Source organism: Ochotona curzoniae, unplaced genomic scaffold, assembly GCF_017591425.1.
Source record: "Ochotona curzoniae isolate NIBS_2020 unplaced genomic scaffold, NIBS_Ocur_1.0 contig_1274, whole genome shotgun sequence".
Taxonomy (NCBI): domain Eukaryota; kingdom Metazoa; phylum Chordata; class Mammalia; order Lagomorpha; family Ochotonidae; genus Ochotona; species Ochotona curzoniae.
In genome coordinates, this window is record NW_024465023.1 from 26189211 (window position 1) to 26215041 (window position 25831).

General features: G+C 40.7%; 1 protein-coding gene across 1 annotated transcript in view; it reads left to right on the top strand.

Annotated features, from left to right (window-relative positions):
* KLHL15 (kelch like family member 15) overlaps positions 1 to 23204 on the top strand; it is a 34333-nt gene extending 11129 nt beyond the window's left edge. Inside the window, exons 2-3 of the mRNA XM_041000214.1 lie at positions 3280 to 3987; positions 17882 to 23204. Coding sequence (XP_040856148.1) covers positions 3283 to 3987; positions 17882 to 18991 — 1815 coding nt within the window. The 5' untranslated portion in view covers positions 3280 to 3282 and the 3' untranslated portion in view covers positions 18992 to 23204. The remainder of the gene's footprint in view (positions 1 to 3279; positions 3988 to 17881) is intronic.
* Positions 23205 to 25831: the final 2627 nt, after the last annotated feature.

Below are 25831 nucleotides of genomic sequence, written 5' to 3' on the forward strand. Positions count from 1 at the left end.
GGTGAATAAAGGAGTTTTATGACAAAGGAATTTCACAGATCATGTTTAATGCTTTATTTTGTATAGCTACATAGAGAAAGTTAAGAAGGTTTGAGTCATAGTACAAATATATGTTCTGAAACTTTTAGGACCCTTGGTTTTAAGTAGCAAAAATCAAGCTAAGGTAATAAAAAGGGGAATTTAAGGGCTTTTTTCAGAACCCCAGTACAGGCACTGTGCTAAGCCAGGGACAGGGACAATGAGGGCTTTAGGAACACTCCCTGTTGTCTCTCGGTGAGCAGTTGTTTGTTTTTTTCTTGCTGATAGCCCACATGTCAGTTTTAAATGGGTGTCCCCGCAGCAGCTTCTGGATGAGTTCCCAGGTCCAGTTCTAGGCAGTCAGTGCACTCTTATTCCCTTATCTCCCCTCCTGTTCTGTACGTTCTTGAGGAAAAGGGGTTCATCTTGGCTTGAATTTCCCTCTCGGGTCTGACAGTGTGTAGTTAGGGCTGGGACCTCAGAGTGGGAGCCAGCTTGCTAGGAATGCCCTTGGGCTGGCCTGCCGGAGGGGAGTCCTGAGTACTTGGGCAGGTACAATCTTACATTCTTTGGGTCTTTGACTCATTCATCATTTACTTTTTCTTCCTCCTCCTCTGCCTTCTGATGTTTTGCCTGTTGTTAATTATCTGCAACCTGGATTGCTCTTTTCCAGAAAGCATAGTATTTCTTTCTTTTTTTTTTTTCAGTTACTTAGAGTGTTTTTCAGAAAAGTGGATGTTAAGCTGTTTCAGAGCTTTCCAAATGGAGAGAACTGTTGAATAAAGAACTTTGACATGAAGTGGTATACATGGTGTATTAGGCACTATCAAAATAGATTAACAAAACATGAAGTGATCTAGTCTGAAGTATAGAGGGTATTTAGAACGTTTATGAAAAATATATGAAAGCTATACATAGGCTTTTTTTTTTTGAACCAAGAATAAATATGTTTTTGTTGACTTTTTAAAAATTTATTTTTATTGGAAAGGCAGATCAGGTTTACAGAGAGGAGAGACATTAAGATCTTCCATCCTCTGGTTCACTTTTCAAATGGCTGCAATGCCCAGGGCTGAGTGATTCCAAAGCCAGGAGTCAGGAGCTTCTTCAGGTTTCCCTTGTGGGTTCAAGATCCCAAGAACTTGGGCCATCCTCTACTGCTCCCAGGAAAGTGGAGCAGCTGGGACATGGACCAGTATCCATATGAGATCTTGGTGTTTCCAAGATGGGGATTTAGGTATTGAGCCACTGCGCTGGGCCCAAAGTAGGCGTATTTTTCAATGTCCTGTATTTCTCTAGCTCTTTAAAGTGCCCTTTTATCTCTTATCTTCCCTGATTTACTCCCAGCCACACTGAAGCCAGTTATCTGTACTCTTTCAAATCTTTAAAAAAAGAATGTATTTTCTAGGACCGCTGATGGGGTAGAGCTCCAGCATTCCATTTGGGTACCCGTTCAAGTCCTGACTTTTTTATTTTTGCCTCACCTCACTGCCAGTGCATGTGGGAAGCCATCAGAAGATAGTCTAAGTGCTTGGCACATGCAAGACGAAGACTCTAGCTGCTAGGCTACCTCTCCGGGACCAGCTTTTATTTATTTATTTATTTACTATTTATTTAAGATTTATTTTTAATCAAAGGGCAGAGAAAAGGAGAGATGGATCCATCGAGTTGGTGCAATTGGCTAATCCTCTACCTCTAAGCACCAGGATCCCATATGGGTGTTAATTTGTGTCCTAACCGCTCCACTTCCCATCCAGCTCCCTGCTTTTTTTTTTTTTGTTAAAGATTTATTTTTTATTATTTTTTTATTGGAAAGGCGGATATACAGAGAGGAGAGACAGAGAGGAAGATCTTCTGTCTGATGATTCACTCCCCAAGTGAGCGCAACGGGCAGATACTATGCCGATCCGAAGCCAGGAGCCTCTTCCGGGTCTCCCACGCGGGTGCAGGGTCCCAAAGCTTTGGGCCGTCCTCGACTGCTTTCCCAGGCCACAGGCAGGGAGCTGGAAGGGAAGCGGGGCTGCCGGGATTAGAACCGGTGCCCATATGGGATCCCGGGCGTGCAAGGCGAGGACCTTTAACCACTTGCGCCACAGCGCCGGGCCCAAGCTCCCTGCTTTATTGCCTGGGAAAGCAGTAGAAGATGGCCCAGAGCCTTGGGACTCTGCACTGTGTGGGTGATCTGGAAGAAGCTCCTGGATTCTGGTGTTGGATCAGGTCGGCTCTGGCTCCTATGACCACCTGAGGAGTGAATCCAGATAGCTCGCTTGCTCTCTCTCTGGATATGCCCTTCCATTTGTTTTTTAAAGTTCCTGGTTTCAGACTGATCCAGCCCCAACTGTTGTGGTCATTTGAGGAGTGAACCAGTGGGTGGAAGATCTCTGTCTACCTCTGCTTCTCTTTTATTCTGCCATTTAAATAAACAAGTAAATTTTAATTTAAGAAAATTCCAATAAGACCAAACTTGGGCCCGACATGGTAGCCTAGAGGTTAAAGTTTGCTTTACTTAAGAGGTGTAATTTTAATTCTGTCTTAGCTTCATTTCTCATATACATTTAAAGTTATAGCATAATCATTTTGAAAGTAAGGTTAATGAGGTAAGTAAAAATGAAAAGGCACCCCTCTTTCCATGCAATCGCACTATTCAGGAATGTAATTTGGTTATATATTCCTCCATAATTTTTCTCATGTAAGCAAATAAATGTTTTTATTTTTTGAAGATCTACCTTGTAACTGTCTAGTACATGTCCTTTGTCAGAATAGGTAAATTACTGCCATCCTTTAATTATCTATTATTAGACTTTTGAGTATTCTCTAAGTTTTAAAATTTTTAATTAAAATTAAACTTGAAAGAAAAACCTTACCTGTATAACCTGACATATTTATTGGATTATTTCATTTGGGTAAATTTATAGGAGTCTTCAAGTGCGTTTTGGTGGAATTTCTTGTAATTTAATGTGTGGCTATGACAGCCTTTGTCGTGTTGCTAGCTTTGGAACATGTTTAAGTGAGCAATATAAAGTCAAATAGAACAAGCACGTATTATTTGAAGTTAACGATCTACTGTTCCCCAGGTAGAGGGAAGTCAAAAACATCACTCTGAAAATTTCTAGGTTGTCTTTTTCCTGAAGTGTTGTCAATTTTTAAGACTTAGGAAGTGGAATTGACGTAATTGTGACTATTGTTCAACTCTTGAGTTCATACTGTCTTGTTACTGCATGGAAAAGATTAAGCCGGTTTTCTTTGCTTGCTTTTTTTTTCCAGGCCATGGCAGGGGACGTGGAAGGGTTCTGTTCCTCCATCCATGACACCAGTGTCTCTGCTGGCTTCAGAGCACTGTATGAGGAGGGACTGCTGCTTGATGTCACTCTGGTGATTGAAGATCATCAGTTCCAGGCCCACAAAGCCCTCTTGGCCACCCAGAGTGATTACTTCAGAATCATGTTCACTGCAGACATGCGGGAACGAGACCAGAACAAGATTCATCTAAAAGGTCTAACTGCCACTGGTTTTAGCCATGTCCTTCAGTTCATGTACTATGGAACAATAGAACTGAGCATGAACACTGTTCATGAGATTCTTCAGGCTGCCATGTATGTGCAACTCATAGAAGTGGTGAAATTCTGCTGCTCTTTTCTCTTGGCAAAAATTTGTCTAGAAAATTGTGCTGAAATTATGAGACTGTTGGATGATTTCGGCGTAAACATTGAGGGAGTCAGGGAGAAGTTGGATGCCTTTCTGTTAGACAACTTTGTGCCACTCATGTCTAGGCCCGACTTCCTATCCTATCTGAGCTTTGAGAAGCTTATGTCTTATTTAGATAATGATCATCTCAGCAGGTTCCCAGAGATAGAGCTGTATGAGGCTGTGCAATCTTGGCTACGGCATGATAGACGACGCTGGAGACACACTGATACCATCATTCAGAATATCAGGTTCTGTTTGATGACCCCATCCAACGTTTTTGAAAAGGTCAGTGCATTTGAAAGCAATAGATGAAACTTACCAGACCTGATGATAACAATATTCAATGAAGGCAATGTGTTTTCATAGATGAGATTCCCAGGCTTGATTTGCTGTAGATTATATGATTAAGCTTTTAAGTACATATTTTGTGGAAGAAAGATGAATCGGTAAGTAATCATCTCATTTTAAAAGTGCTTTTAAAGTTAAAGCATTATTTGTAGAATATTCTGAGTTTGCTTTAGCTTTCCTTTCTTTGCACAAATTAAATCTGAACTGGGTCAAGCTCGCTTTTCTTAAAATTTAACTTAAGTAATATATGCTAAAATCAGTGTTTTATCATTCTGTTATGCATTAATATTATATCTTGTGGTGGGTATTATATTGCAGCAGGGGCTGCTGTGTTCCATATCAAAGTGCTGGTTCAAATCCCAGCTGTTCTGCTTCCTTTCCACTTTTCCTGCCCATGCATCCTGCGAGACCGCACACGGATGATGGCTGAAGCGCTTGGGAGACTGTTGGACTTCTAGACCCCTGGCTGTTGTGACATTTGGGAAGTGTAAACCAGTGAATGGAAGATCTTTCTCTCATTCTTCGTTTCAAGTAGACGAGAAGCTGAAATTCATGTAAATTCTTCCTCCTCCAAAATGTAGTTAAGGATGGATAAAGTAGCTTGTGAAAGTCAGTAGGCTATAGTGGTAATTTTTTTTTCCCCGACTCTCACCTAGTTTTCACTCACTGAATACTAACTAAATTTGACTCTGACAATACAGGTCTATAAAATACAATTTTGGCATTTCTTTTTTTTTTCATGATTATTTATTTACCTGAAAGAATTGGTGAGACAGAGAATCTTCCATTTGCTAGTTCATTCCCCTAATTAACACAGTGGCTGGAGCTTTCCAGTCCAAAGCCCAGAGCTGGGGGCTTTCTCCAGGTCTCCCTAGTGGATGCAGGGACCCAAGGACGTGGGCTGTCTTGCCAGTCTCACAGATGCAACAACAGGGAGCTGAATCAGAAGTGGAGCAGCCAGAACTCAAACTAACGCTCATATGGGATCCTGACACCACAGGTGCTGGCTTCACTAATTACGCTGTGGTACTGGCCTCAAATTTTAGGATTTCTAAACAAGCAGATTATAAATCCGCTCTATACACAAAAAAGCTGAAATAATAGAATGATCACCTATAATCTTATCATGTGGATTAATAGTTGTTAACATGTTGTCAAATGTGCTAGCTAGGTAGAGAATGTGTTGTTTTATGTAATTTTTTTTTTTATGGCTAAATAATTTCTTAGGCAGTTATAGGCATTGTGATGCTTTGCCAGTAATTACTTCACCAGCCGTCTCTCCCAAGAGTGAGGGTATACATACATACATAGACAAAACACCATTATTAGGCTTAAGGAAGGTATTTCCTAACGCCTTGTCATAACTCTATTTTCAGCTTTTTCTCAGTTCTGAAACTGTCCTTTTTCAAGCTCTCTTATGACTCAGGATTTAATCAAGGCTCAAACAGAACACTTTTTTTTTTTAAGATTTATCTTATTTTTATTGGAAAGGCAGATATACAGAGAGGAGAGACAGAGAGGAAGATCTTCCGTCCGATGATTCACTCCCTAAGTGAGCGCAGCGGGCCGATACTATGCCGATCCGAAGCCAGGAGCCTCTTCTGGGTCTCCCATGCGGGTGCAGGGTCCCAAAGCTTTGGGCTGTCCTCGACTGCTTTCCCAGGCCACAGGCAGGGAGCTGGAAGGGAAGCGGGGCTGCCGGGACTAGAACGGGCGCCCATATGGGATCCCGGGCGTGCAAGGCGAGGACCTCAACTACTGCGCCACTGCGCCGGGCCCCAGAACACTCTTTAAAATTACTTTTATTTAAAGATTTATTTATTTAAAAGAGGTTCAGAGACACAGAGACTTTTCTATGTACCTGTTTGCTTCCTTTATGGCTTCAACAGCCAGGGCTGGGCCAGACTGAAGCCAGGAACCAGGAGATTGTTCTAGATCTCGCATGTGGGTGCAGGGGCCCAATCCTCTGCAGCTTTCTTGGACATGTTAGCAGTGAACTGGATCTGAAGTGGAGCAATGAGACTCAAATTGGTACCCATATGGGATGCACATGCTTTACCTGCTATGCTACAATACTGGCCCCAATACACTTTTATCTGTCTATCTATCTATCTATCTATCTATCTATCTATCTATCTATCTATCTTTTTCCCATTTATTGTGAAGACATACAAGCAGTCAAATGAATAAGTGAACACCTGCACAGTTACCTGAATTCACAAATTGCTAACAGATTTTTTTCTTATAAATGTATTGTGAACCTCAGAGCACCTTGCTTCCTTCTAAAATACTTATGATTCTAGGCCTGGCACAGTGGCCTAGCAGCTAAAGTCCTCGCCTTGAACGCGCCAAGATCCCATATGGGCGCCGGTTCTAATCCCGGCTGCTCCACTTCCCATCCAGCTCCCTGCTTGTGGCCTGGGAAAACAGTCGAGGACAGCCCAAAGCCTTGGGACCCTGCACCCGTGTGGGAGACCCCAGAGGAAGTTCCTGGCTCCTGACTTCAGACTGGCTCAGTACTGGCTGTTGCACACACCTGGGGAGTGAATCATCGGATGGAAGATCTTCCTCTCTCTCTCTCTCTCTCTCCTCCTCTCTGTATATTTGACTTTGTAATAAAAATAAATATATCTTTTAAAAAAACCTTATGATTCTTCTTCTAATGGTGAGGACTTTCTTTCTCCTGCCTAAATACACTGCTATTCCACTCAGAATGGTAATACACTGATATTATCAAGTAGCTAATGCATATTCACATTTTTCCCACTTGTCTCCAAAATCCACTAGAATTAATGCCTTTTAAGTATTCTGTCTATAATCTAGAATAGTTCCCCTCCCCCTGTTTTTCATTTTTGATTAACATGTTAATTGTAAATATTTGCGTGGTACACAGTGTGATATTTCAGCAGAGACATACCTATATGGATCAAATCAGGGTAATTGGCATTTCTGTCTCCTTACCATTTTTTTTTTTTTGTTTGGGGCCTTCAAGCTCCTCTCTTCTAGAATACCAGTTGTCAGAATTTGTCACACACTATGAGTATGTCTAATAATCTGTTGGTTTTACCTTAGTTACTCCACTCTCTTTTTGAAAAAGTTTTGAAAGACTTCTACTTTGAAAGTCAGAGAAAGGGAGAGACACAGACCTTCCATTCACTGATTGATTCCTTAGATAGTTGTAATTTTTTTCTTTTAGATTTATTTATTTACTTGAAATGGCAAGTTTCAGAGAGAGTGTGTGAGAAAGATACTAATGTTTTATTTGCTGGTTCACTTCCCAAATGGCTGCAGCAGCCAGAGCTGGGCTGATCCAAAGCCAAGAACTTCTTCCGGATCTCTCATGTGGGTACAGGGACCCGAGCAAGTGTGGCCATCCTCTCTGCTTTCCAAGACATGTTAGGAGGGAGCTGGATTGAGGTGGAACCGCTGGTACTTGAACTGGTGCCCGTATGTGACTTTGGCACCATAAGCAGCGGTTTTATACACTACACTACCATGCCAGCAGCTAAATTTTTTAGCTGTAGATAAATTCCACATGTTATCTGCATTTTATAGATAACAAAACGAAGGGATAGGATAAGGTCTTATTTTAGAATAAATGATGTTGCCCAATATAGAGTTGCTACCACTTGCTTCTCAGGCTGAGGACATGGAATAGCTGCTTGGGAGTGCAGGATGCTGGAAGAACAGCGGTGCACTGTGGGTCAGCCTCTATCGCGATGAAGTTGTGATAGAGTTGAAAAGGTTCTCTAATGTGTTTGCTTGAACAAAGCAGCCTTACTACATGTAGTGGTATTGAAAAAATAGGAGGGGAAATTTTAACAATCCAGGAGTTGTTACTATAAACTGAAATCTGACATTTCAAGAATCTGTGCTTTGGGCCCGGTGTGATGGCATAGTGGCTAAAGTCCTCTGCTTGAATGCGCTGGAATCCCATATGGGTGCCGGTTCTAATCCCAGCAGCCCCACTTCCCATCCAGCTCACTGCTTGTGGCTTGGGAAAGCAGTTGAGGATGACCCAGGGTTTTGGGACCCTGCACCTGCGTGGGAGATCCGGAAGAAGCTCCTGGCTCCTGGCTTCGGATCGGCACAGCACTGGTCATTGTGGTCACTTGGGGTGTGAATCATCGGATGGAAGATCTTCCTCTCTTATATCTGCCTTTTCAATAAAAATAAAATAAATCTTAAAAAAAAGAATCCTGTGCTTTGACATGCTGTTTATGATTGTGTGTGCCTATAATGAGCTCCTAGATTTAAAATAGGACAGCAGTTTCAGCCACTAGCTCTGATCTTTGCATCTGTTACCAGAGATAAGCCCTGACATTCGTCATTCTGAATTTGAGAGAAGATTTAAATACCTAAGTTATGCTTCTTTTGGTCATTGGCTTTTTGGAAAACACTTGCTACTTTATTGAAAACATTTTATGAAATATATGTTTGGCAAAGTACATATACCTTTTTGTACATAAAAGATCTCTAGCAAAATTGTTAAGTTATTGAGATAAAATAACTATATTGATTCTTTGGCAGAGTGACATTTTAATTTTGAACCTAGGACATCTTCAGTATGATAAATATGCATAGGATCAGACTCATCATCATACCATGATTCCCTTGAAATTACATTTGGTGTTACATAGATTCAAAATAGTGATCCAAAATCCCCCCAATATTAAAAACAACCAAACCCCCAAAACAGTGAGTCATTTTCTGTGGACAAAAACAGAAACTTCAGTTTTTTCCAAGGAGAAGGAAGGCTATTTTCAATCCTATGCCTAGAAAAAAGACACATTCAATTTTGTGTTTTAGGGTTTTATAGTTGATTTTTTACTTTTTCACTATTAAGGAGGCAGATTATGTAGTTCTATTCTACTTTGAGTAAACCCATCATCTGATTGTAAATATTGTGTTTGTAAGCCAGATTTCCTGCTATGGTTTTTGCTCTGAGCTGTTAAATTGGGTTTATATAACTTTCAGAGAAAGCTAGTATTTTAATGAGAAAAGATCATAATGTGCAGTCTTTGTGTCTGTTGGGTCTGTAATGAAATGTTCTCTTTCATTGAGAATATATTTGGAATTAAGAAACCATATTTGCATTTTATAAATGCTTATTATTAGAAGAAACTTTGAGTTAATTTTGGTAGCTGAAATAGCTGAAAATCCAAGGGTCCAAGTAGAAGTTAGTGCTTCAGCAGAGAACCCGAGCACTTTAAAAAAGGTTGTTTTTTCTTAAAGGTTTATTTGTGTATTTGGAAGAGAGAAGGGAAAGAGCTCTTTAGTCCACTGGTTCACCCTGCAGTGAGCCAGGCTGAAGAGAGAAGCCAGGAACTGCTTCCAGATTGCCCACGTGGGTGGCAGGAGCCCTAACACTCGGGCCATTTTCACTGCTTTCTCAAGCCATTAGCAGGGAGCTGGGGTGAGTGGAGCAGCTGGGACAGAGTTCTATATGGTGACCCAAGTGCTGACTTTCCCTGCTATACCATGAGGCCAGATCCCCAAATACTTTTTCCTTGAGCAGTATTTATTGCCTTAGGAGATGCATTTTAAAGTGGGGATGGGATGTCTGGGACTCATCTTGAAACTGATAGAATTGAAAGATGATGAATTTAACATCTGAAGTATGCTTTACTTAGCGAATAGTACCTTGGGGCTGATGTGGTAGCATAACAGACTGAGCTTGTTGTGCTGGCACCCCACTTCTGATCAGGCTCCCTACCTATGACATGAGAAAGCAGTGGAGGCATCGCTTCTCGGCCTTTTGGCTAAGATCAAGTGTAGAAGGCAGTGGAGGATGGTCTAAGTCCTGTGCACGTGGGAGACCTGGAAGAAGCTCTTAGCTTTGAATTAGCTCAGCCCTGGCCATTGATGCCATTTGGGGAGTGAATCAGTAGATTGAAGGTCTTCTATCTCTAGGTCTTTCTCTATAAAGTAAGTTTTTCAAATAAAGGTAAATAATATCAAAAGAAAGTCGTACCTCTGGACTGGCATTGTGGCATTGCAGGTTATGCTTCTTCCTGCAGGACTGGCATTCCATGTGGGAGCCAGTCCAAGTCTTGGCTGCTTTACTTGTGATACAGCTCCCTGCTGATTTGCCTAGGAAAGCAGTGAGGCTCCAAGTGCTTAGGTCTGTATACCTACATGGGAGATCCACAAGAAGCTCCTGGCTCCTGACTTGTTGGCCTGGCCCAGCTCCTCCTCAGCAGTTGCTGCCTCTTGAGAGAGAGTGAGCCAGTAGATGAAAAATCCTTTGTCTTTCTCTGTTCCTCCTCCCCTTTCCGTAACTGTCTTTTAAACAGGTTGAAGCATTTTAAAAGTAATTAGTACCTCTCAAAACTGCTCATCACTGCTAATCTACCAAATATTTTTTTCTGTTACCAGAGTTGATTTATGCAGCATTCACAGTGGTCCATGACATCTAAGGATGGCTGATGATATTAGTGGTATCACATGTTTGGGAGGAAGAGGGTGATACTTTGGTTAATTGAAGTACAACCCACATGGTAAGGACATTGCCTGGGTAGATTTGCCTCTGCAGTGTAGGGCATCCTGCAGAATTTCTTGTCCCAGGCACTAGAACATGTTTTGAATAATCTCACACTTGGATGATGAAAATTTCTATCCAGCAAGTGTTACCATAGGTTAGCTACTTTTATTTTTATTTTTATTAGAAAGGCAGATTTATGGTGAGAAGGCAAGACAGAAAGATCTTCAATCTGCTGGTTTACTCCCCCAAGTGACCGCAGTGGCTGGAGCTGGGCCAATCTGAAGCCAGGAGTCAGGAGCTTATTCCAGGTCTCCCATGCGGGTGCAGGGTCCCAAAGCTTTGGGCCATCCTCGACTGCTTTGCCAGGTCACAGGCAGGGAGCTGGATGGGAAGTGGAACAGCTAGGATGTAAATCAGTGCCCATATGGGTGGGATCCTGGTGCTTGCAGGTGGAGGATTAGCCAGTTGAGTCAGCATGCCGTCCCCAAAAACTGTTGAAAAAAGTTTATTTGTATTTGTTGACTTTAGCTAGAAGTGGCTAAATTTAGAGAAATAAATGAAACTTTCCCTTTAGCACTCAGTTCTAGAGGTACATGAGACACATAAGTAGAACTTTGAAAGTGAAAAATATATTTGATAAGATAGCAATGTTTATTTTAAATGTGAAATTTGATTAGAGTATTTGATAAGCTAGACTTTTTTTTAATTAAAATTCTCTTTGGATATTGTACTTGTGCAGCTAGAATCTGAAATTGCTTAACAATTAGCTCATTTGCCCCTTGGAGTAAAAGCAGAGAGGAACAGGTTTGCTGTTGAAAAGTAGGTCAGTGGGTTAAGTGTACTTTCACAGTTAATGTCTTTCTGTGTCACTCTGATTTGTGCTGACCCCTCCTCCCAGACCCCATGGACCCGGAGGATTTTTAATTAACATATGTGCAGTCAGTAAAGATTACCTGTGGTGTTCTTCCCTTGTGCAGTCGTCTGCTTTTGGGGCTGCAGCTATTGAGCAAGGGACTTGCTGTGGGGGCCTTGCTCTCAGCCCAGGCTCCGCAGTTCTTGAAGAGGGATCTAGGGCTGGGGCTGCCCTGAGAAAGAGAGCACCTTAGGGGCTCAGGTAAGCAGACTGGAAGCTAATGAAAGTGAAACTGCTCCGACTTGCTGCTCTTGACTGCTCCCTTCGAGTGAAAGAATGCAAGCCTAGAGGAACTAGAGATTCAGAAGGACTGCAGGGAATGGAGACAGGTTGACATGTGTAAAAGGCAAACACCTTTTTTTCTTTTTTTTTTGGTAAGATATATTTTATTTTTATTGGGAAGTCAGATACACAGAGTGGAGGAGAGGTAGAGAAGATATTCCATCCGTTGATTTACTCCCCTAGCGGCCGCAGCAGTCAGAGCTAAGCCGATCCAAAGCCAGGAGCCTCTTCCTGGTTTTCCATGTGGGTGCAGGGCCCCAAGGCTTTGGGCCATCCTCATCTGCTTTCCCAGGCTACAAAGTGGGGAGCTGGATGGGAAGCAGTGCTGCTGGGATTAGAACCGACATCCATATGTGATCCTGGCACGTTCAAGGCGAGGACTTTAGCTGTTAGGCTACTGTGCCGGGCCCAGCAAACATCTTTTTAATAGGGTAAGGAAAACCAAATGATAACCAGAAATGGAAAAGGATTGAAGAACTCTGGAAATAACTGTAGGAAAGATTAGGAGCAGGAAGAGAAGAAAGAGGAAATATTTAGATTTTAGGTTTTTAACATTTTGGTTTTCAGGCTTGTTATTTATCCAGACAGACCCATATGTGTCACAGGTAAGCATTGCTCATTCAGCAGGTAATTTTAGGATTAAACCTATTATTTGACTTTCATGTTCTACCATATTTATAAATATTTACATAGTTGAGCATATTTCCATAAATGGGAAAAGAATTCCTCATAAGTTGTGAGTTGTAGACCTTAGTTGCACTATCTAAATATTAGTATAACAGTAATAGATGGTCTTAAGTGTTTTTTAAAAATATATTTCTCTTTTACATTTGTACAGCTACTAAATAGTGCTGTGTTCTTATGGCACTGAAGTTGGAAGGAAATAAATTGAGCATATTTTTTAAAAAAGATGCATGTATTTGAAAGGAAGTGTGCAGAGGAGGAGCAGAGAGAGATCTTCCATTAACTGATTCATTCCCCTAATGGCTACAACAGTCAGGTCTGGGCCAGGCTGAAGTCAGGAACTCAGTCTGGGTCTCACTTCAATGTCAGGGGTCCAAGGCCTTGGCCCATGAGCCACTGCCTTCCCAGGTGCATTCATTAGCAGGAAGCTGGTAAAAACCACAGTGGCACAGACTTGAACTGGTGTTCACATAGAGGATGCCACTGTCACAAGTGGTGGTTCTGCCCCCTGCCCCAGAGTGCTGGCTCTCACGTATTTCTTACAGTTGCAGGAATGGAAAAGTTAGCAAACTATGCTACAACTGTTTTCTTGCTCCTGTTTGTCCTGGTCACTTTAGTTCTGCAGTTCAAGTCAGTTCCTTAGACTTTTGTCTGCTTGTGGAGGAAAGAATGGATAAATTGTTATTAAAATCTGGTCTGTGCTTTGATACATGTACAGTGTACATTGAGTCATTCACATCTGCAGATTCCAGATGTGTTATGTTGCATATCCACATCTGTGGATTCAGCCAACCTCAGATTGAGACTGTCTTAAAAAAACTCATCTTTTTCCCCCCATTTTTTCCTAAACTATACTGTGTAGCAGTTTAACCGGCATTTATATTGTATTAGAAATACAGTGATTTGAAAAAGTTTGCAGAAAATTCGTGTTATCTGTTGATTCTGTTTTTCCATGAACTTTTTGGAGCCCCCTCAAAAGTAATAGATGACTTTAGAAAAATATATGGCAAGGTGTTTCTGTGTCATAGGCCAATATAATTCTATATCAAGAACTTGAACAGTTGTAAGAGGCCTTTGATACTGAGGGAGGACTGTCATTACAGCATTAACCAGAAGGATTTGCAATTAGCCCGGATGAGTGTTCAGAGCCTTCATCATTATTTCAGTTTTTCAGGACAAAGGGATTAATTAAAGTCATTTTGTACTTAACCTTTTAAATTATGACTTACTTTCATCTAAAGCAACATAAGCTTTATTGAGTTCTACGCATGATTTTTAAAAAAAAGATTTAAAAAAATTTTTATTGGAAAGACAAGATTTACAGAGAAAAGGAGAGATCTTCCATCTGCTGATTAACCTTTTTAATGACTGTAATGTATACTAGAGTTTATCCAATGGCCTACTGATAATTTTTGTGTTATTATAAATGATACAATGAGCATCTTCTATATTGAAAATTCTGATTACACAGCTTTTTCTTATATTGGACTAAAAATTTCCAAATTCCCCCTACTCATCCTGGAAACAGTTGGTATTCTTCTCCTCAGTGCTCTATTAGTTTAAAATGTTTTTCATCCATTTGACCATTCTTCACTGTATTGTGGATGTGGTCCACTTTGTCAGTGTGTATTTTGAAGTGCGATGATGGAAGTGAATACTGGCTGAGCAGTGTGGTTTTCACTGAATGGAGAGAGTGAAATTATCTACTCTTAATTCAGTCCAAGATATTAGCTCCTAAAGCTACAATATCCTCTTGATTCATATTGAGACAGTTGTAGAACCCTGGACCGTGATAAAAAAACTGCGGGTTTCCTATTAATCATTCTACTTCCCAAATACATTTCAGATAGTTTGAACTCCCTCCTGCTTCATGGTTCAATTTACTACTTTGCATATCTCTAATTCTCTACTAGTGATGAAATTACATCATGGAAAATTAGCCAACAGGGTCAGTCTTGGTATTACATGGTGAATCTGTTGGCTCCTTTCTTACTTTCAAGTGCTAACTATTTAACACTCCAGGATCCACCTGAGGCTAACAGCTGTGGTTGGGTAGTAGTTCCGGCTTTTAGTCCTCCCTCATTTCTCATCATGCCACACAGGTTATAGAAGGCAGATGTAATAACGAAAAAACATGAAGTGTCAACCTTGTCTTGGAAGCCTGTCAGGATCATAGATTATGATTTGTGAAATCTTATGTCAAACTTGGTGAGAATAACCAGCAGGTATATCTTTTTTACTTCAATTTTTGGAATTTAGTTTATAATTAGTATATATGTATATTTATTTTGTAAAGATTTATTTATTTATTTATATTGGAAAGGCAGATTTACAGAGAGGAGAGGCAGGAGAGCAAAATCTCCCATCTGTTGGTTTACTCTCAGTGGTTGCAATGGCTAGAGCTGGACCATTCTGAAGCTAAGAGCCTCTTGATTTGCCACATGGGTGTACAAAGGTGCAGAGATTTGGGCCGTCCTCCACTGCTTTCCCAGGCCACAAGCAGTGAGTTGGATGGGAAGTGGAGCTGCTGAGACACAAACTGGTGATCACGTGGGATGCTGAGTGTTACAGGTGGAGGATTAGCCTGTTGAGCCATGGCACTGGCCCTGGTATAATTAGTACACATATTTGAACTGCAGTTAGGAAGAATAAGACATTCTTAACTGAGAGCAGAAAGGAAGCAGTAGGAGTGCTATGTGTCTGTCGTGTGTTACTATGTTAACTGCCTTTTTCAGGGGACTTCATCACTTTCTTCTTTAACATCTAAAATCCTTTGTCTTCAGTGTCTAGTACCTTTTAAAGTCATCCTATCTCTTGAAGCTTTAACCTTATTCACTATATTAGTACAGCTCCATTTCATTCTTTGTAATACTTGTTTTATGTGCCTATTTTCTGCCATCTGTTGTGATTTTTTAACATCTGAATTCCAGAAATCTCTGTGCAGTATGTTAGATTTTTTTTTGAAGATACTTTCTCATTTTCTTCCTGTCATCAGTGCATTTTGCAATTATGCAGTCAGCATTATGCTTTTAGAACCTCCGAGCCTTCTCAAGTTTTCTTATGGTTTCTGATCTTGGAGTTGATCCTATTTTTCCTTTGAAAAACCTGAAATCTGCCTGTCCAGTATGTGCAGCATTGTTCCTTTCTTTTTCTCCAGATAATATGGCTGCTTTCTCTAACGCTTTTTCCTGCTTGTGTATTACCAATCATGTTTTTTCCCTAGTGAATATTAAATCCAAACTAACAATTTCTCTCATTTCTTCTACTTCTCAAAGACTAAATTGTTACACACATCAAAAAGCATGTTATCAGATGCATCGATTTAAGCTTAGTCACTCTTGCAGATAATCCTCCAGTCAGTAATACCAGATCATGCCGGCTAATACTGTTTGCATACTGCTACACGGCAGGTACTATACTAACTCCTTCCCACATACATTGTCTGATTCGTTCTAAGGTTAGGGTGAGTGCTCTTGGTGCTGTTGGTACTCTAGTAATACAGATGAAGAAACAGGTTTAAGGATGTTAAGTTACATGCCCAGGATCACAGCTTCTGTGTATGAAAGTCAAGTTTCCTGAACTGAATCCTAATCACCATACAGGGCTGCTTGATACGATGCTTAATTACTATGCTAGAGTCGATTTTATTACTTGAAAACCTGTGTAGTTCTCAGACCACTGGCTGTGCACAGAAGACACTTAAATATTTAATTTGAGGTTTATGATTCTTGATGACTTCCAGAGTGTTGTCTTTCAGCTTTTACAGGTCCATCAGAAGTTGAGATAGAGACAGTTAATAGATAGAAGAACAGAATGTAATAGAAAAATAGAAAAGGATTCTCATTCTTTTTAAAAATTTTTTTTAAAAAGATTTTTGTTGGGAAGTCATATTTACAGAGAGAAGGAGTGACAGATCTTCCATCTGTTGGTTCACTCAACAAATGACTGCAATGACCAGAGCTAAGTCAGTCTGAAGCCAGGAGCCAGGAGTTTCTTCTGGGTCTCCCACACAAGTGCAGGGTCCCAAGGCTTTGGGCTGTCCTGCATTGCTTTCCCAGGCCACAAGCAGGGAGCAGGAAGGGAAGTGGAGCAGTTGGGATATAAACCAGTGGCTATATGGGATCCTGGTACATGCAAGGAGAGGACTTTGGCCACTAGGCTACCACACCAGGCCCCTCATTCTTTTTTTAAAATAGATTTTTATTGGAAAGGCAGATTTACAGAGTGAAGGAGAACAGATCTTGCATTTGCTGGCTCATTCCCCACATAGTCACTGTAGCCAAAGCTGAGCCAATTTGAATCCCGGAGCCAGGAGCTTCTTCAGGTTTCGCTGTGTGTGCAGGCTCCCAAAACTTTGGACAATTCTCTACTGCTTTCGCATACTATAAGTAGGAAGCTGGAAGGGAAGTGCAGCAGCTGGGACATGAACTGCCACTGATGTGATCCTGGCACTTGGTGATGGAGGATTAATCAATTGAGCCATTGCACCCTGCTCAACCCAAAGTTATTCTGAGTTCTTTCAGGAAATGGATTATAGTTCCCCATTGTGCTTATCGGCACGATACTTAAAATGACTTCATAAGGTCTTGTTGATCATCACAATTAAGTAGTTCCAGCTCCAAAAGCAACATGGAAAACGAAGTTTGTTCTTGTCTAATGTATTGTTACAGTATGAGTTCATAATACCGGACGAAATTGTTTATGCAAAAAGCTAATGCAGGGGTCACCTTCTGCAGTACCAGCATCTCATATGTGTTCCAATCAGAATCCTGGCTGCTCCACTTCCAGTCTAGCTCCCTGCTAATGATCTGGGAAAACAGCAGAGGATGGCCTAACTGCTTCCTGCACCCATGTGGGGGACAGAGAAGTTGTTCCTGGCTCCTATCTTTGACTGCCACAACTCTGGCCATTAAGGCCATTTGGGGATTCCACCGGAGGATAGATCAATCTCACTCTTTTTCTCTCTGTCTTCAAAAAAAAAAAAAAGAAAAAAATCTTCCAAAAAAAGCATTAATGGAAATTTTGCATGTAATTGAATTGTCACTTGACTCACTGACTTAACTCCTCAGAGTTTTTGGTCATAGTTAGTTTACAGTGTTACTTGTGGTCAGGAAAACTGCCTTCTTGATTTCCTATACTGTAAAGCCGCATGTTTGTCTTCTCTTGTAGGCCACAGCCTGATGGATAACAGGTGCCTCATAATGTTAGACAAGTTTCTTCCTGCTGGAACTTAACTTGCTCCTGAAAATCACTTGTTTACTTTTAAGAGCTTGGAATGTACAAAATTACTGTAAATGCAAATTAGGAAAATAAATATAGTAAAACTTTGTAGAAGACAAAGGAAAATTGATGATTTTACCAGGAAAATGGGCCTATTATAATATCCTAATCAGCTTACTGGGCTTTGTTTTGTCTGCTGTTGATATTTTTGTTTGAATTCTTTTGCTTGGTTTTGCTTGCATTTTTAGGTTAAAACATCAGAATTCTACAGATACTCACGACAGCTGCGCTATGAAGTTGACCAAGCACTGAATTACTTTCAGAATGTTCACCAGCAGCCTCTGTTGGACATGAAGTCCAGCCGTATTCGTTCTGCCAAACCCCAAACTACAGTATTCCGAGGAATGATTGGACATAGCATGGTTAACAGTAAAATCCTTCTCTTAAAGAAACCAAGAGTGTGGTGGGAGCTGGAAGGCCCTCAAGTACCTCTGCGGCCGGACTGCCTTGCTATTGTCAACAATTTTGTTTTCCTGTTAGGTGGGGAAGAGCTAGGCCCGGATGGTGAATTCCATGCTTCTTCCAAAGTGTTCAGATATGACCCAAGACAAAATTCTTGGCTACGAATGGCGGACATGTCTGTCCCACGTTCAGAATTTGCAGTTGGTGTAATTGGCAAGTTCATTTATGCCGTAGCAGGCCGAACCAGAGATGAGACTTTCTATTCGACAGAGAGATATGACATCACCAATGATAAATGGGAATTTGTGGATCCGTATCCAGTTAATAAATATGGACATGAAGGGACAGTGCTCAATAACAAGTTGTTCATCACTGGTGGAATCACCTCATCTTCCACCTCCAAGCAAGTGTGTGTGTTTGACCCCAGTAAGGAAGGGACCATAGAACAGCGGACCAGAAGAACCCAAGTAGTTACCAACTGTTGGGAGAACAAGAGCAAGATGAACTATGCGAGATGCTTTCACAAGATGATCTCTTACAATGGCAAGCTTTACGTCTTTGGTGGTGTCTGTGTGATCTTGAGGGCCTCTTTTGAATCTCAGGGATGCCCTTCTACAGAAGTATACAACCCAGAGACTGATCAGTGGACCATTCTGGCTTCCATGCCGATTGGTAGAAGTGGCCATGGTGTGACTGTGCTGGACAAGCAAATAATGGTTCTCGGAGGCCTTTGCTATAACGGTCATTACAGCGATTCCATTCTCACATTTGATCCAGATGAAAACAAATGGAAGGAGGATGAGTACCCTCGAATGCCCTGTAAGCTGGATGGTTTACAAGTGTGCAACCTGCATTTTCCAGACTACGTACTGGATGAAGTCAGACGTTGCAACTAAACGTATCTTTCCTCTTGAAAAACAAAGGCAAAGAAAGCTTTTGTTTGTGATAAAGTAGTTAACAAACATAAAAGAAAAACCTCACCAGTTTTACTATCAAAGCCATTGGCCTAATATCGTAAGAATTTCTCATTCTGTGCTAGCATCCTTTTTTTTCCCCCCCAGTGGCCTCAAACTCATGCAATAAGTTAAATCTAAGCGCTAGCTCTTGAAACTACTTCCAGAAGCAGTTTAATAGAATGCTCCACTTCTCTAGGAAGTTGATTATCTGCTTTAAACATTTCTTTCAGGTGTTAGTGTAGCAGTCATGCATCTTCTAAGAGAAGACCGATCCGTGTCACTGGATGTGATTTCAGTCCCTATCTTTATCGGAAATTTTTTGACATTTATTTCAGTGTATTTCGGTCTGTAGTTTTTTTGAGTTTTATTATTTGAATGTTTAAAACTCTTGACCTTTTTGCATGGCTTTTTGCTGAAAATGCAAAAATATAAATTTTCTACAAAGTTAACTTTTTATATTTAAAACACTATTTCTAAGCTGCCTTCTCTTAATTGCATCGTGTTAGTGAACGCATATCCATACTCGCCTACGTTCTATAGATAAGGCACATCCCTTGTATGTGTGGTTTTAGGATTCTATATTTTTAAGCTAGTACACTCGCACACACGGTTTGCCATAGTTGTTGAATTTTAGATGTAATGTCTTCTTGTGCGTTAACATTTTCAGAAAGTTAAAATAACTGGAGTCCTCATTTTGATATCAAAGTAGCCTAACTTTAGTCCATACTGATTCAGTAATATTAGTGCTCCTTGTATTTCTGAAACATGTATGGATTTACGAAAACTAGTATTTTGTATTTTGTTTCCAAAATTGTGTTTTAGTGTTCCTTACTGATGTATCTTTTTTTTTTGAAATTTTTTTTCTTTGCAATCCGTTTAACATTGCCCCATTTTTAGTGAAAATCGGAGTCGTATTTGACAAGCTCTGACCCTGCAATGTACAAGCACTTTTAAAGAGAATTTAGGTAATACCAGACTCCTAAATAAAGGCTCCTTGAAAATAAGTGCAACCCCCATTCTTTCCATTCATTAAGGCTGCTGCATCTTTTATTGGATGGAAGGTAGCAACTCTTAGAAAATTTAAGCTCAGTTTTGATTTAGAAGTAAGAATTATAATGTTATTGTCTACATGTTTGTTTCATAAGAAATACCATGCAGAAATACCCGGCGGCACTAAGCACATAAGCCCTCAGATTTGGCTTTATTTACTGAAAGCTACTAGCATGAAGGATAGTAACCACAAAGTTCAGAGTGAAACAAAAATGCTGTTTAAAAGTATTTTAGAATTAGCTGCACCTTGCAACTCTGTAGATGAGAAGGGAAAGAGAGTTGACTAAATTCAGTAAGAAAAACCTGGGGATGGATCGTTCCAATTGATGCCATTTTCTCCAGAGTAGTCTATATGTGATACAGACTAGATCCACACTGGCAGAACTTGCCAGATGCTAGGACGTTGGTGCAATATTGCAATGCCTTCTATATGGCTGCTGATGTATACATTTTCTAGTTTCTAGCTTTCTTTTTGTTTCCTTTTTTTGTTTGTTTCATTTTGCTGCTCCCAAGATTGAACATACACATAAGCCTGAAGTGGAAATGTGAAGACTTTTTTTCCTATGTTAATAAAACCTGATTTTAAAACTCCATTAACTGAAGACATCTGAGTTTCAGAAGCACAATCAGGTACACAAGTAGCTTTTGAAAGAGAAATGTCATTAACATTAGTTTCAGAATAGTCAGTAATACTTTTGTTATGTATGAGACTTAATGTTTTGTTAAGTGATCTTTCATTTTACCTACAGTTTCTAGAAATACAATTTGGTCTTATTTCCCATAGCAGTGTGGGTCAAAGTTTTTTTTATACATTTGCAAATACTTTTTGATTTTGTTATTTTTGGAAATTACAGATTAGGTTAACCATTTAACTTTTTCCTACTACATTAGTGCATTCAAAATTTTGAATATGTGCTGTCTTGCTTTAAAGAGAATCATGTCTTCATTATTTTCCTCTTTGATGTCTGGCTGGAAAAGACTGAGAAAGCACCCTCAGACAGGGTTCTATAGTGAAAGCTTGACACTCCAGTGGTGTTCTAATGGCTTAGATGGCAGTTTATAGCACTAGTTAGAGTCATATCTGAGTCAAAAATTGAATTTTCTTGGTTTTCCGTAGTAAAGACATAAGGCCAAGATCAAAGTTCATGTCTCATAGAATTTTGTGAAATCTTAACTTGAACTAACTCTGGGTTCAGCTTCACGTAAGTCATGTCTGACCTGATGTTAGCTGTGATCAGTTTTGAGCTTTAAGAATAGTTGCTGTGGCTTGGGTTCTGAATGTACAAGAAAATGTTTCTGTTTGTAAGTAGTTCTAATTTAGGTTCTTTAAAATCCATGATTAACGTACATTCCCTTTAAAACTATGGTTTAATTGCTGTAAGAGATTTATTTTTGTTATACTAAACTATGGACATTTTTTCAAAGAATTTTTCAACTTCATTTTTTGTGTGCTTCATTTGGAACCATTTGTGTTTATATGCATTGTATGTGCTCGAAATAGTTATTTCAAAATTCATTAAGAGATTTGAAACTCCACAGAATAACTGTTGTGCTCTTTCACTTTACATTTTAAATGCCAGACTTGACAAAAATAGCTGATCCTCATTAATTGCATCTTAATTAAAACCATTGGTTCTCTTCCATGTCTTTGACCTTGTAAGTTTTGATTTTGAAGAAAATCCTTGCATTACAGCCTTTTCATCAAATGCAAGATTCTCACATTGAAGGGTTTGTACTGGAAGAGATGTTAGTGGTTTTTTTTTAGAAGCAAAGCTTAATGAGTAGAATAGTGTTTCCTGAGACAGCTTTCTATGTGTGCTCATTACTCTGCTCCCTTATGAGTGTTATTCTCATTTGTGAAATACTGACTGAGCCCTTGACTTACCCTTTTCTAAAGCAGCACCTTTGGACACCTCATTTTGGGAAGCCTATGCGAGTCATTGTAAAGGACACACATTGTTTGTGTAGGGAGAAGTGGTAAAAATGGAGAGTTTTGTCTTAACTACATGAAACTAAGCTTTAAATATTTTATAACAAATTATTTGAGCTGCATAATCTAAACATGTCAAACGTTCAGTGGGACTATTTTTATATATGTATATGTGGGTGTAGGTCATAACATTTCAGTTTATAATATAAGTTGTTATTTCAGTTTATAAGCTATCTCAGAAGAGACTAGCTCTTTTTGAGAATACATAATTTAAAGTTTTAGACTGAAGTAAAACACAGCATATATAATAGTGTAAATTAGATTTAATTGAGGGCTATATGGCAGTAAAACTGCTAGTGCCAGTTTTCCTGTTTGCCTACTCTACATTTTTGATTTTTCCTTTTCTATTCTGAACGTTTTTAGACAGCATACATTTGTTCAGTTGCATTTAGAGTCGGTTTGGGAATAAATATCTTCTAAAAAAGAGATTTATCTTAAAAATGAAAAGTTCTGAGAAATTAGTTTACCAAGAGTATAAATATTCAGTAGGCATAGACTGGAATAGATAAAATTCATGGGGATCGTATCCTTTCAGTACACCAATAGAACTTCAATATTACACTAGTAAGACTGAGAATGCTATCGGCTTTGTTCCCTCCCCTTAATGTTCTTGGGGTTTACATTTTACATCTTTGGGAACAGTTGCATTAAAAATTTTATGAACCAGTACACCAGTAACAATTAGGTGTTAGCTTTTTGAAGGAACGTTCCAGTGAGGTGATCAGAGAGGTTATTTTCTACCTAACTTGTATATGCCCTTGGGCATACTTTGTCTATAGAAAAATATTTTGACCTTTAGGTACATTTTGGGCCAGTAGTCAAATAATCCTAGGGCCGATATAAAAGTCTTAGAATAATTTAAGGTTTGCCTTTTATACATGTTTTGAAAGCCTTTACATTTTTGTCAGGTAATTTTTTCCCAAGCCGTGGATATAATCTATTCAAACATGTTTATGCTATCCATTCTGTTTTTAAATTGAAAAAAAATGTTAAAAGTGTTTATGAAGAAAAGTTTAAATAAAATATTTTTCATCTTTAAAATGTACTTCTTTATCTCTGATTATTGTCTTTATGTAGTGCTCACTAGTGAGAGCTATGGCCTACTAGGGGAATTCCTTAAGTTCCTCTATCAGGTCTGCTCCCAGTCCCAGATCTCTCGTGTACCAGCATTTGCTAGACCCTTACCATAGCATAGTCCATCCCTGTCTTGGCCTTTGTGTGCTGGTGGATGTTGTACCCCAGCCCATCCCACACCCAATTCTTGGGTGTACCTGTGAGTGCTGTAGCCTGGACCAGCTCATCCTTTTCCCAACCCCAGTACCCTTGAGTGTCAATGAGTTCTGAGGATATACCTAGCTTGGCCCAGCACCACCCCCAGCTCCCAAGCAAACCAGCGGGTGTTGCGGTGAACCCACATTATCCTTCATAGGTTATGCCCCCAGACCTGGTTGTCTTGCTTGTTGATTAATGTCACGGACTAGCCTAACGTGACCCATGCCCTGCTGCAACACTGTTGAGTACTATGGTATAACTCTGCCAGGCAGGCCCCCAACCCTAGCTTGGGTGTGCCAGTGGGTGGTGGTTGGCAGTGGTCAATGCTAACTAGCCCAGTTCAGGTCTTCCACGTCAGCAGGTGCGTTGGTCTAACCCAGAAAGGTCCTCCAGTTTCCCTCCTCCAAACTGCTCATTCCCAGCCCCCTTGTTTACCTGTAAGTACAGTGGCCTTATCGGTGGAAGTCCCCCAGAAGTCATTTCTTTGCCTGCAACATCCTCCCTCAGTGGCCTCCCCTTCCTCATATCCCATACCCCTTCCCTAAGCAATCCACTGGCCCCATGCTCGGGTCCTTCACTCTGGTCCTTCATCGGGATTGTATGTTGGCCTGGAGCCCTTGACCCCAGGGCATGCACAGATCCCCAGACCCGGTCTTCTGGCACATGTGCTGGCCTGGGACCCTACCCCTAAACCCATCTGGGACCCAAAGCACAAGCATGGCCTACCTACACAGCATGCCTACCTGTTTGCCCACTGGGGACCCAAGCACATGCACAAGTCCCCAGATCCATTCCACCAGCCCTGGCCCCCAGAAGGCAGAGAGCCTGCCCAGGTGAGTGGTGGAAACAGCCAAGTGAAACAGGTTCATAAAAAAACAGGTAGAGAGGGCCACTACATCAGGAGCTTTGGTCTACATAACAGAAATTTTACAGGTCCAGTTTCCACACTGAAATGACATTCACTACCTTGGAGATTTTATGTTGCAAGGAAGATGCCACCGTTGCCTAGGAATAGTATAAACTTGAATAATTTGTGCATCCTGATGTGATATAAGGAGTGAGAATTCTAGAATGGTTAAGTAAGGAGCTCAGCAGTTTTCCCTAAAATGCAAGATAAATCTTGTCACAAAAGAGTTTAATAGTCTGGAAATTTTTTACAAAGTCCCACAACAAACTTAAATGTGTTTGTTCAATAAAGTCTATTGAACTTCAATAAGAAAAATGGCATTATGTGATGTTGTAGCCTGGGATTGCTCCCACGCAAACTCCCATTCCCTGAGCTCCAGGTCACAGAAGTTTTGCCAGGGCCCAGAGAAGGGAGTGGCTTTAGTTAGAATCGTGTGGAGAATCCTAGATTTTCCTGTGGCCAAACTTGCACCTAACTTAAAGTCTCCATGCTGATTGGTGCTAGCAGCAGACAGGGCAGGGTAGACAGCATTTTAATAGGGAGATTGTTGAAATAAGACAGCTGCCTTTGATATGATGCTGCATTGTCCCTGGTGATCCAGAAGGCTGTGGTCATGCACAGCATTATTAGCACCTGAGGAGAGACCTAAAAGGACCTCCCAAGCTGCTTGTCATTGGCCAGTTATGAAGCATCGCAAACAAGGAAAGCTACAAGAGTCCTGGAAGTTGCTCAGACTTTGAATACATTTCCCACGCCAAACATTTTTCATCAGCAAAAGGTAGAGGCTGTACTGGCTCAAATCAAAACCGACCGATCATTGGCTGTATAGTAAGCCATGCTGACTTCTCAGTGGTTCCTGGGTATCCAGGCTTAAAATGAAAATTAGTGAAGGAGCAGGTATTCAAACAGTTAAGCTGCTGTGTCCCATATCAGAGTGAGCTCCTGAGCCAGCTTCCTGCCTACTGGAGACTCTGGAGGCAGCTGTGATGATACCTGCCACCCAAGTGGGAGACCTGGAATGAGCTGTTGACTCTGCTCCCAGCCCAGCCCTAACATTGTGGATATCCAAGCAGGGAGCTAGTGAATGAAATCTCTGTTCTTACTCTTTTTCTGCCCGTGAAAAGGTAAAAAAAAAACAGAAAAACGGGCCCGGCGTCAAAGCCTATCAGCTAAAGTCCTTGCCTTGAAAGCGTCGACATCTCATATGGGTGCAGGTTCTAATCCTGGCAGCCCCGCTTCCCATCCGGCTCCCTGTCTGTGGCCTGGGAAAGCAGTCGAGGACGGCCCAAAAGCCTTGGGTTCCTGCACCCATGTGGGAGACCCGGAGGAAGTTCTTGGCTCTAGATTGGCTCCGGAGTGGCACAGCACCGGCCGTTGTGCTCACTTGGGGAGTGAATCATTGAATGGAAGATCTTTCTCTCTGTCTCTCCTCCTTTCTGTATATCTGACTTTGCAATAAAAATAAATAAATCCTTTTTTAAAAAAAGGCAGTTTGCAAAATTGCCTATGTTTAAAAAAAAACTGAAAAACACCATCAATGGCTGTACATTGAAGAGGGAAG